The sequence below is a fragment of the Kogia breviceps genome, chromosome 5 (genome assembly GCF_026419965.1).
Source record: "Kogia breviceps isolate mKogBre1 chromosome 5, mKogBre1 haplotype 1, whole genome shotgun sequence".
NCBI classification, from domain to species: Eukaryota; Metazoa; Chordata; class Mammalia; order Artiodactyla; family Physeteridae; genus Kogia; species Kogia breviceps.
The window spans coordinates 149,418,542-149,431,104 of NC_081314.1; the positions used below are offsets into that span (position 1 = coordinate 149,418,542).

General features: G+C 49.7%; 1 protein-coding gene across 16 annotated transcripts in view; it reads left to right on the forward strand.

Moving 5' to 3' along the window:
* Positions 1–2,659: 2,659 nt before the first annotated feature.
* The window catches only part of PCNT (pericentrin), a 106,895-nt gene continuing 96,991 nt past the window's right edge, over positions 2,660–12,563 (forward strand). For 9 of the 16 annotated variants that reach the window (XM_067035299.1, XM_067035304.1, XM_067035301.1 and 6 more), the window contains exons 1-3: positions 2,665–2,872; positions 5,481–5,696; positions 11,445–11,522. In XM_067035299.1, coding sequence (XP_066891400.1) covers positions 2,816–2,872; positions 5,481–5,696; positions 11,445–11,522 — 351 coding nt within the window. In that variant the 5' untranslated portion in view covers positions 2,665–2,815. Of the gene's footprint in view, positions 2,973–3,183; positions 3,352–5,480; positions 5,697–11,444; positions 11,523–12,563 lie in introns of those variants that run through there. The other 7 variants (XM_067035300.1, XM_067035303.1, XM_067035309.1 and 4 more) reach the window with 6 other exon arrangements.

A 12,563-nucleotide genomic window follows, 5' to 3' on the forward strand; every position in this document is an offset into this window, starting at 1 on the left:
GGGTTATGTTTCCCTCCTTGAAGGTGAGTATCTACTTATTTGGACAGCTGCTTAATTGTTAAAAATAAATTAAGGGCTTCCCTGGTGACGCAGTGGTTGAGGGTCTGCCTGCCGATGCAGGGGATGCGGGTTCGTGCCCCGGTCCGGGAAGATCCCACATGTCGCAGAGCGGCTAGGCCCGTGAGCCATGGCTGCTGAGTCTGCGCGTCCGGAGCCTGTGCTCTGCAACGGGAGAGGCCACAACAGTGGGAGGCCCGCGTACCCCAATAAATAAATAAATAAATAAAGAGTCAGATCCAACATTTACAGAATATCTATAATAGCCATGGAAATGATTCTGGGGTTCCTCGGAACACAGTTTGAAAACCACTGGCCAAAGCAGCGTGGGCAAACACATGGGCCCCCCACAAAGTTTTAGATGTACTGCAACATGTAAAGGTTGAGAGATTCAGGCATAGATCTGAGTCTCTGACTGCTCTTGGGAAATCCAATCCTATGGTCTGCTGGTGTTGCCTGCCCACCCCCGGTCTTATGAGGCCAGCGCCTCATGTCTGTGAGCCAAGACTGAAAGCGTCACTCACCACACAAAGGGCTATGGTCTGACTCAGGAGGTGGTTGAATTTCCAGCGCTCCCTGAAGATTTGTGTAAGTTGCGGTTGCTTAGACTCACACATTCACACCGAGGTTGAAAGGTAAGCTTGTGTCACTACAGCACGTTCGTGGAGAAGCATAGTTACTGCCACTCAGTGTGAGAGAGCCGACAGCGAGCACACGGCCTGCACACAAACCCCACTGCACTGAAGGCACAGGGGTGAAGGAAACACAGAAACCCACAGTGTGTTTGCTGGACACCCCCACACAGTTACCCTCATCAGTGCTGCTTGATATGCCACCTTTTCTCTAGTTGCCATTTGCAGCTCTGTCATCCTACCCAGCTCTACCGCGGCCATATCTGACACAGGGCCAAGTTTGTGGGTGTTTTCACTTCTCACACAGGGAAACCAAGGCACAGCTGCTTAGGGGTTTCCTGTGTTTCTTCCTGAGTTTGTGACCCCCCCCCTTCATTTAGGTAACCATCACCAGTTGGTGAGAGCATCCTCCCACCCCACCCTCCGTGAGGGAACGCTCACCCAGGCACAGTTACACTACAGTAACAAGAGGTGCCGACAACACGCTTTGGATCAGTGTCAGTTAGTCAGAGCTTATCAGCTTCCAATGAGCTTGATAACTGTAGCAGCATTTGATTGTTAATCAAAACCGTGGCTAGGAATAAAAACCTTGCCTTGCTTCCTCATCTGGACAAACAGGCTTAAGTGGAGTCTGAAGCTAAGGAACAATGATTTCATGAAACTCCCAATTCCCACACGAACCATGAATTCATAACCCACATCACATTTCTTTTCTTTTTAAAAAAATTTTTAACAGACTATCTTTTTGAGCAGTTTTAGCTTCACAGAAATTTGAACAGGAAGTACAGCACATTCTTTTTTAATAACCATATACAATTTATTTGGAATGATTTACCCAAACGTTTCAAGGCCTTAAAACTTCTCCATGTGAGAAGAGACTTTTTGCCTTTCACTGAAACAGCTTTCTCCCTCTAGTGATCTGCAACTGTGTACAATTACTGTATCATTTAAAATTGCATCCTTATAGGCCCCTTGGCAAGTTGGCCCTATGGAGCCCCTTCCACGCTGGGGTTCCAGGGGATGTCCTAACAGGAATACACTTGTATTCCGGGTGTGGGTTTGCCTTTCCTGCCCGCAGGGCCTCAGCCTGACCCTCTCAGAGTTTACCACTGCATGGGATCCCTCCTAACACGCTTTGACGCAGGGCACTGTTTTATGGTAGAGGTGCCAGAGTGGACCCATGACTGTGCAAGCTGGGGATAGACGCATTAAACTAGAGCCCTCGATATGGCACTGTGTCCCCAGGGGGAAGAATCCATGGGTCCAGGAGTGGCGGCACCGCCGGTGGCTTCTTGTCCCTGTAGCTCTGGGCTCCGTGGGTTGGGGGTGCCGGCCCCTATTCCCACTGACTAACTCTGGCCGCCCCAGGCACTCCGGTTCTGTGAGTCCAGGCGCCAACGGGACCCAAGGGAGGGACTCCTAGGAATGTAATCAAGTGATTTTGCTGGCTGTTCTGTGATCGTGACACTAACAGGGCCAGCATCCCGGTCGCCGAATAGGACCCCTGGAGACGAGAGTTTGGGTCCTGCCACCCCCGGGCGCGGCCACAACCCGGAGAGATTTTAGGGGCAGCCCTGAGCTGGCGCACGCATGCAGTGGGGCCCGGCCTCCTGGGCTGCCCGCGGGCGCTTGCGAAGCTTGAATCAACTGGACACCAGCGCAGACTCCCCCCAGGAGGCCTCAACCTCGCGGGAACGCGAGCCGGCCCCCACGCCTGCCCCAACCGGGCCCGACGACCCACGTGCGCGGGGCCCTTCAAACCGACCAACCACAGAGAGCGCCGAGGCTGCCGCGCCCCGCTCAATGGTCCTGCCCGAAGAGGCGGGAGAGTCTGTGCGCCAATCGGAGGAACAGACGCAGGGGCGGAGCTTCGCCGGGCCGCGTCTCCTTGAGGGCACCGCGCTAAACGCGCGTGCGCGAGAGCAGGACCGCGGCCCCTGATTGGCCGCGGGCCGGGGGTGCACGCCCCGGGGCGGGGCCGGACGCGGGGCGGGCCGACGTCTGCGTGACAGTTGTCGTCGGGGGAGGGTGAGCCCAGGCGATGGGGAGGGAGTGTAAATAGATCGAAGGCGGCGCCGCATCGGGCCCGCCACCCCCCGGCGACCTGCGAAGAGCCCCGGAGTAAGATGGAAGAAGATGAGCAAGAGCAGCGGCGCAGAAAAGTGGAGGCCGGGAGAGCGAAGGTAAACGGCAGCGCCTCCTCCTCCCGCTGTCCCGGCGTGGGCTCCACAGGGCGGGCTCCGGTGCCTGCCACCGTCCCCTGCCAGGAGCGGACGCGGCCAGGTGGGGACCGCTACCGCCGCACTCTTGCCCTTTCCGCCGACTGAGCTGGAAGCCGCCCCTTGGCCGCCGCCATCTTGAATCCGCCGCCCTCTGCCTGGGCCCGCCCCCGCCGTAGCCACAGCCAATCAGCGTCCGGGGGCGCGCGGCGCTTCGCGGAGAGGTCGGGCGCGGGGTACGCCGGGACTGGCGGGGCTGCGCTTGCGCTGGGCAGGGGCGGGGCCGTGGGAGGTGGGCGTCCCCGCCCAGGTCCCCTCCCCGCCGCCCCCCACCGGGACCCCACAGCTCCGACCACCGCCGGGGAGCCGGCGAGGCGGCTTCATTGACAGTGGTGTCCTCCGGACGCGGCGTCCCTGACGGCCGCCCGCTTCCGGAGCCCGAGGTGCGGGACGGGCGCTGTCACCACACCTGCGCTCTTGTGCACACCTACTGGCACCTGAGCGTCTCCCTGTCCTGGCCTGGATTCCTGGAGGGCTTGGAGGCCGGGACTCCCTGCAGTTGGGCGACACGGGCGCTTCCCCTAGGGCTCACTCAGCTCAGCTTCCATCCAATTAAAACGATGTGCAGAGATTCGTTTTACGCGGAATTCTGCAGTTGTTTTTGCTATAGAAGTTCGGAGTGGTGTTCCCGAGCACGGGACTTGTTCACCCTGTGGAATGCCTCCCACCGACCCACGCCCTGGTGTCGGGGCTCCTGAAACGCCTGTGCCGCCTCCTCGCTGCTTGGGGCCCAGGTGGACGGTCCTGGGCAGGTGAGGGCGGAGGGCCTCTGCCGGGGCCGCCCCCCGCGCCGGGCCTGGGAGCTCTTAGACGCCCGGACGGAGCCTCCTGGGAGGTGTCACGTCCCTGCGCTGCGGATGCCCCCGGGAGCTCTGTGCGGTCCCGGAGTGGGCCTTTGTCATCCACGTAGGCACCGTCTGGTACTCACTGTTCTGGGCGTGTTGTGGCTATTGAGACGTTTGCCAACCAGACGCCGGCCGTAGAGACAGTGGAGAAAGCCGTGCCGCCCTGGCCCACATCATTCCGGCTGTCGCGGGGGAGCCGCTGTGCAGTGCCCACGACTTTTAGACAGAGCCCTGTGAGGTTGCTGTTTGAGGTCAGACGTGGTCAGACATTGGGAATTTCACATGGATCAGCCAGCAGGGGTGTTCAGTTCCATGCTAGTTCCTTCCCTTGAGGAAACCGCAGGGCCACTGCATTAAAGAGACCACTCAGAACACATGGTGAGTGGTGTGAGGTGGTGACAGGCAGAGGACAGAGTGGCCTCCTTAGGCTTCCTGCGCAGGTCAGACTTGTGACTGGGGTTTGAAGAGTGAGGCTGTAGAGTGTTTTTTCCCCTTTGCATGTGCCTGGCACATAGGAAGGAGGTGGAAGCAAGCCAGAGTTTAATACTCACCGTTTTTCCTGAGCTCACCATGGTTTGTAAATGTGCCTGAATGTTGCTTGAAGGAGCATTAATGGTGATGAGAAGATTTCACCTTGGGAGAAGAAACAGATGCCTATTGTTGCTTGACCACAGGCCAGAGACTGGGTCTGTGATGCAGGAAGGGAACTCACAGACGCTTAGATTTGATGCAGTTGGGCACAAAATAAACGAATCTGGGACTGGTTTTGAAGGCAGTGTCTGTTCTTGAGAGAGGGTTTCTCTCACTTAAATTGCCTTTTGTGATTTTCCTATGTCCACGAAGTTGTGCACTTCTGTTATCATGTATACAAACATTTGTTAGATGCATTTGCTTTTATGACCAGAGTTGTCGTTTGAAGGACCTTGTCCTCCTGTGAAAAGCTGACGTTAGCTATCCTACCTTTTGAATAAGGTGTTAGTGGGAGATGGTGTGTGAACAGTCTAAACCCTCAGATCTGTGGGACTGAACAGAGCCAGGTGTGCCTTCTGATGGGGACATTCTGCGGAGGTCCCTGGTGCTTTGGTGAGCTGCGTCATGAAAAATAGAACATCTGATTCCATAAAGGAGGATGTTAGATTGACCTGGCTTAATTAATTTTTTGCTATTTCTGTATCTTGTCTCAGAATCTATGGCAAGGAAGTTTTGGCTAGGCTATGTATTTCCCTGATTGGGGGAAAATGGGTCAAAAAGGGAGAATTTCGCTTTTCTATATAGTTTTAAACCTTAAACATGCCTTGATTAAGCTGTCCGTTTTTAAAATAGATGTACTTTTTAATTTTTGAATTTTTCTGTAAACTGTCAGGGGCTGGAAAAGCTATTCTGCCAGTCAGCCTTATTGCTTTTCTTTGTCTGTAGGCATCATTAACAGTCCTTAATGTTAGATTCTTCGGGTGTCATTCTGAACCTTTAACTCCCAGTATCGTAGATGTTAATGGAGGTGGTGTTTCTGGGACGGGGCCTGGTTGATGTGAGTCTGGCCAGGTGTGGCCGTGTGGACTGAGCCAGCCCCAGAGCCTCATGTTCCTCACAAGCTTGCTGTCTTTGTGGTTCTGTTACTTTTTCCTCACTTACCTTTGTCTCTACTACCTCTCTACGTTTTTGCGCAGCTTGCTCACTTCCGACAGAGGAAAACAAAAGGTGACTGTGCGCATTCGAAGAAAACGCCGGCGAAGAGGAAGGGCGCGGCTGTCGATGCGCCTGACCAGGAGGAGAGTCCGGTAGCTGCGGCCCAGGCCAGCGGCCTCCTGGGAGGCCGGGACGTTGGCGAGAACACGTCGTGCAGCGACAGCAGCGACACCCCTGATGGCGCAGGAGTCCCTCAGGTAGATTTCCTCAGCTCTGTGTTTTCGCGTTTTGCTTGTCTTCTGGTTATTGCTAGCGTAACTTACTGAAAGTGGTCTTAGGTCTGTTTTTTGCCTATCAGAAGTGGGGAAAGGGGGTTTTACTTTATCTTACAAAAGGGGTGTATATTTTTGTGGTTTTACTTCTAATTAAAGTTGTTCCTTCATCCCATGATTTTGAGGACTTTGGGGTGACCCGTTTGACGGCAGGGGTCAGTATTGGTGCTCGGTGTGGTAACGGGGGTTTGACAAGTGTGGGTTCCTCGGGTGTGGCTGTGCATCAGCCCCCCGACAGGTATCTCTGGACACTTCAGTCATAATATCCCTTCACCTACTGTCAAATCCATCTACTTGGTGGTCTTTGTCCTTTCCCTTCTTTCTGAATGTGGGGTGAGGAGGGCAGGGCTGAAGGTGTCACAGAAATGGTGTCTTGTCTGCTGCTTGAGGCCCTCTGAGCTGCAGGGGTGGGTGTAGACCTGGGTGTTGAGGGTGCATGGCCTCCCTGGGCCTCCTGGTTGCCTGCATGTGGGTCTCCTTGGGGCCTCCTCTTGTGTGTGTACTTAAACTGGGAGTACCCGTAACTTGTGTGCAGCAGGGCAGGGGCAGGTGTTTGCTAGAATGAGCTGAAAACTGGTGGTTGAGGGCAGAATTTGACTCAGAGTCATGCTGTGTCTGGACTGCCCTATTGAAAAAAAAGGAATGATTGCTAGCGGATAAAGTTTATGGTATTCTACCTACAAATGTATTATAGAATGTTCCTTCTTTTGAAAAACTGGAAGACCTCGCCGTGGCGCTCCGACTTTGCCCAGGGAGCAGCTGCCCAGAACTCTGGTGCCTGAGTCTTTGGAGCAGCCTGTGCCCAGCTCACCCTGCCTCCACTCCCTGTGGTCTGAGGGTCCTGAGGCTGGGGATCAGTTTCGGTTCCTGTTCATCCTCTTGTTGCTTCTCTGGGGTCGAGCTGTGGGTTCTCAGCAAGCTTGTCTCGTCACAGCTGAGTCCACGAAAGCCACGTTGAGAGTGCTGAGCCCTTACTCTCGGTGGCTTTTCTCTGTACGTTTCCTGCTTAGGCTCTTTGAGGAGAAAGGCTCGTGGTGTAAATTAACATTTATTAATTTCACATTTTTATTTTCAAATCAGACTAGTCTTTTTTATTTTAAGTTAGAGGTTTTGTGGTTTTTAGCTTTTTGTTTTAAAATGTCAGACCCACAAAAAATTGCAAAAAATAACACAGAGTTCCTGGAGATCCTTCACCTAACTTCCTGAAATATTGACACCTATGTAATCATAGTATAAATCACAATCAGTTTTAGTTAACATTGAAACAATACTGTGAGCTAATTGATAGAGCTTATTCTAATTTTTCCAATTTTTCTGGTCCAGGATTCTGTATTGCGTTTCAGTGCCTTGTCACCTTAGTCTCCTCCAATCTGGACAGTTTCTCAGTCTTCCTTTGTGTTTTATAAGTTTGATACTTGTGGAGTACTAGCTAGTTATGTTGTAGGATCCCTGTCGGTTTGGGCTTGTTTGATGTTTCCTTCCAATTGGAGTCAGGTTGTGCATTTTGGCAGGAACACGGTGGAAGTGATGATGATGTCTGCTGAATGCATCCTGAGAAGAGGCACAGGTGGTGTGGTGTTAGCTATGTCTCACTACTGGGGGGCCTGCCAGATTTCTGCTGATGTTTTCCCCTATGTAGTTAATAGGTATATTATGTGGAGGTACTTAGAGACCCTGTAAATATTCCATTTCTCATTATACTTTTCATTAGTTTTAGCTTCCATTGAAGATTCTTGCCTGCAATAATTACTGTGATGGTGTTGGCCAAATGATGACTTTGTTTCCATCATTCCAGCTACATATATTAATTGGCATTTTACTCTAAGGAGGAACTGTTGCTTCTCCGCAATTTATTCATTCAATTTTTTATATCAGTATGGATTCCTAGATACTTATTTTATTATGGGTTTTAATCCATCATATCAATGTTTATTATGTTGCTGAAATACATACATTTGGCCACTGGGAGTGCCTTTGAATCGGCATCTGTGACCTTTTAACATGCCCTCATCATTTTCTGGTGCCTTAATTCCTGGCACCAAGATTTTCTAGGCTTATTTTGTCCTTTCCTGCTGCAGCCCCAAACCAGCCATTTCTTCAAGGAGCCTTGTTTCCTTTCGGTGGAGAATGGTTTTAGAATCCAAGATCTGGGTGCTAGGTGTGTTTATTGCTTGCGGGGTATGGTTGCTTCTAGGCTGTTTCAATAGACAGAGCCAGAAAATATAAATGTACGTATATACACGCACATCTATAGCTATTTGTCTATTTGTATGTATGATAAAAACCATGAATTCACACTAATATCTTCAATACCAGTCCAACAGCACAGAATTTATTGTAGCTTTTCCCCGTCTCCTTATTTATTTATTTATTTTTTTGCGGTACGTGGGCCTCTCACCGTTGTGGCCTCTCCCGCTGCGGAGCACAGGCTCCGGACGCGCAGGCTCAGCGGCCATGGCTCACAGGCCCAGCTGCTCCGCGGCATGTGGGATCCTCCCGGACCGGGGCACGAACCCGCATCCCCTGCATCGGCAGGCGGACTCGCAACCACTGCGCCACCAGGGAAGCCCCCCCTCTCCTTATTTTTAGCTCCTTTTTCCCATAGTGAGAAAATGGGGGAAAGGCTTATTATCTACAGTATCTTTACTTATTTGCTCAATCTTAAAATACATACAAATTAATTTCAGAATTGCTACTTCTCATGCCAGTAAAACACAAATTTACTAACTCTAGGATATTTGTTTATACAGCTATCCCTCACGTTTTGAAAGGTCGCTTTACACCACTTCACTTTTACAAAAGACCTGCATTAGTACCTGTGTTAGCTAACAGAAAGAAATCCAAAGAAGATTTTCAGTTTTATGAAGAAATCAAATTGCTTCTTTACCTTTATGCCATTTTGGTTTATGAAAGCTTTCATAGGAACGCTCTATTTTTGGTAGTGGGGGAAACCTGTAGTTGTTTTTGTCTTTATTTTTCCCAAGTTTATTGTTTAGCATTCCCAGGTTATTTGTTAGATATATGTACTGTGAATATTTTTCCTAGTCTTGCTTACCTAGTTGTTTTCTTAATGGTGTCTTGTGATAAGCAAATATTCTTAACTTTGATGTTGAATTTATCATTTTTTTCTATGGTTAGTGATTTCTGTGTCCTGTCCAAAAGGTCTCCCCTAGTCCTGAGGTTGTGAAGATAATCTCCTGTGTCTTCTTGAGGCTTGATGGCCTGGTTTCTATGTTTAAGTCTGTGATCCATCTCAAGTTACTTTCTGTGTATGGAGCACCTTGACTTTTAGGAGAATGGTTTAGTTTTGCTGGTTTTGAGTGTTTTATAAATAAGATAATCTAGTATGCAGGTCCCGAGTGTGGGTCTTCTTATCCAGCATCCTTTAGGAGTTAAAGGCTATAGTTCTTTCATTTTTGTTGTTGTATAGTATTTTGCTGTATGGATTACATACATTACCATTACATTGGTTTTTCTGTTCTGCTGTTGATTGACATTTGCTATGAACATTCTCATACAAGTCTCTTGGTGTCTGCGTGAGCATGTTTCTATGGTGCCGTAATTAGATATTTAATATCTGAGTCAGTATTTAGGTATACGTTCAACTTGTGTATGTTGAGCTGTGTTTTAAAACAGTTGTTCAGTTTATATTTTCAGTGGTAGCATATGAGTGTTTTCCTTGTTCCATAACATCTGTGATTGGTGTTGACATTTGTTTTCTATTTTAACGTTTTTGGTGGGTGTGGAGTGGAGTGTATTTTAGCGGAGTGCAAGCTTAGTCAAACATTCCAAAAAAATCAGTGTGATTCACTTAAGAGACTAAAAGAGAAAAGTCATATGGTCCTCTCAGTTGATTTAGCAGTGTGTTTTGTGAGAGAATGACCTGGAATTTTCCTGTCTTGTCAGGTTTTTGTGTTGAGGTTGTGTTGGCCTCACGTGACGAGCTGAGAGGGTCCTTTGCGCTGTGGGTGAGCTGGTGTAAGATGGTGGAGCTGTTGGGGACTGAAGCTTTCTTTGTGGAAAGACCTTTAATTGCAGAGTCAACTTACTGAACAGTTACCAGACTATTCAGTTGTGCTTTTTCTCAGAATGTGTGCTTCTAATCGTCCAGTTTTGGGTATTAAGTTATTCGTAGGAATAGTCTTCTGTGGCGTCAGTGTTGACGACCCTTTTTATTTTTGTTTGTCCTTAGATGTGTTGTTTGTTTGTTTGTTGTGGCCACACCCTGCGGCATGCGGAGTCTAGTTCCCCAACCAGGGATGGAATCCGCTCCCCCTGCAGTGGAAGTGCGGAGCCCTAACCCCTGGACCGCCAGGGAAGGCCCTGTCCTGAGATAAGCTGTTCACTTACTGATTCCTGACTGTGAGGGGATCGAGGTGTCGTCCTGCGGGGATGTGAAGTCTGCGATGTCGCCGTTGCCGCAGCTTCACCAGCTTCGTGGCCCGAGTGCTGCTCTCTGCGTTCTTCTCTGGACTCACCTGATGGTGGGGAAGAGTCCTCTCTGTCAGCATTGCCCTCTTTGTCATTTTGGGAGGAAAATGACAAATTCTTAATGCATTGTCTTTTTGAAAATTTTATTTTAAATTTTTAAATTTTTTGGCCACGCCGTGCGGCACCTGACCAGGGGTGGAACCCGTGTGCCCTGCAGTGGAAGCGCGGAGACCTAACCACGGGACCATCAGGGAAGTCCCTGAATTGTCGTGTTGAAAGCAGGCTACTGAGATGGTCTCTCCAGTCACCTAGAAAACTGGAGGGTGGATGGGTTCACTGTTCCTCGTCCTTCTAGGTGGTTCCCTCATTCTTCTGTTTCCTCATGATTTAAGGTGGTGTTGGCATGGTTGGCAGTAATTGAGTGTGACAAAACAGGCCTTAGGATGATGAAATAGCATCGTGATATGGGAGAAGCATTTTGTGTCTTAGATAAATGCAGGGGTCTGGTAGTAATTGCAAGGTAAAATGTTTTACTCTAGGACAAAAAAAAAAGTAAATTTTCTCATTGTTCTTTGGAAGACTCGTAAGAAGGAATAAAATTATGCCAGTCCTCTCAAGCGTTTATAGCTGCCCAGAAAAGAACCTTGGTAAGTACAGTTAGGTCCAGCAGATGCTAATGCTCACGCTGACAGCGGCAGAGAGATGTGTGGTCAGGGCTGGAGGTGCAGGTGGACATGGGGGTGGAAGCCGCCCGCGAGTCGCCAAGTCGTGCGCACCAAACCTTCCTGCAGATAAAAGCCCCAATTCTTGTAAACTTATGGGTCAAAACTGTTGGGGGAAAATTCACTGGAAAGCTTTAAACTCAATTTTGAGGTGATTTACAAAAAGAAACTAAAAATACTGTTCTGCAAACTATTAAGGAAAAGATTTATCTAAAGGAAAAATCTTGAAGATGAAATATTTGAATTTATATAAAATTAAGAGCTTAGAAACTACGTGTTGAGCAACTAAAGTTTAGTGATTTGCGTTAAGCACGCGGTGAAATAACTTAAAGAAGCAGAATTCGTGAAAAATTGGGCAACAACATCGTTAGGGAAGCAGGTTACATGAAAAATGTTTACAGCTTGAGATTTGTATAGAAGGAGAGTGCAGAGGGAAATGGCGGGCCTGGAGGTGGGTGGGGCCGGGGGGCCGGGCTACCCTGCGGAGCCGCTGTGGATGCTCCTGGCCCTTCCCCTCCAGCTGCAGGAGCCCGGTGGAGCGGGGACGCCGCAGAAGCTGGACGGCGACGGTCCGGAGCAGCCTGGAGTAATGACCAAGGTATGCCTCTCCTGGGCTCTCGGGTAAGGTGTATCCCCGTTGGGGATGCCAGCTGAGGAAGCTGGAGGCGTTCCTCCTGTGACCTTTGATCTTGGTGGTGGGCGTGGAAGGGAGAGTTGCCCTTCCTTCCCTGAGGGTCCTGCGGGGTCAGCGTGCCTCCTGGGCCTGGCCCTTGATACCCACGCCCACGTGGGCAGCCCCGCACGTGACACACACTGGGGGACGGGCTTGCCGGCTGGGCGCTGCTCTTACCGTCAGTGTTGATGGCTGGGCGCTGGTCTTACCATTCCTACCACAGTGCTTGGTGTGACTTCCGTGAGTGTTGAATTGATTGCTTTTCTTTAATCCATCCAGTTTTTGTTAACATTTGGGAGAAAATTTATTAGATGTTGACCAATTTCAAAATGTTATATTGAAAGTCCTGTATTTTATCTTTTTTTAAATTAAAAAAGATTTGTAGCATTGTATCCGTTTCGGATGTACAGCGTGGTGATTCAGTAGTTCTGTAGATTATACTCCCTTAGAAGTTAACACCAAACAATGGCTATAATTGAGAGTCTGTATTTTAGACATTTGATTCTAACTGGACTCAGCGCACACTGCTTTTGGCAGTGAGCAAGTTTGGTTTTTCGTCTGCATTATTGCAGGAGAAATCTAGCTCAGAGGGGGGCCTGGCAGGGCCTGGAGAAATGGTCTCTAGTGGGGTCTGTAAAACCCAGCCTTAAATACACATTTCATACTTGCTTTAAACTGCGACTTGGAGCATCTTTGTGGAAAAGTACACAAAACTTAGATATAGCCCAACGGATGAGTACACCGCAAACAGCACGTGGTCGCTACAATTCGGGGGCAGGGCAGTGCTGGACCCTGCTCCCTGCTGCCCACCCTGAAGTGAGCACCCTCCTGGCTTCTGTGCCGATTCTGATGTCGAGCTTTGTGTGAATGGATCAGACATGGTTCTGGTCTTCTCTCTCCTTTACCTTCAGCATCTTTGCATCCTTCTATTTGAGATGTGTGTCTGGTGAGCAGCATAGGGTTGAT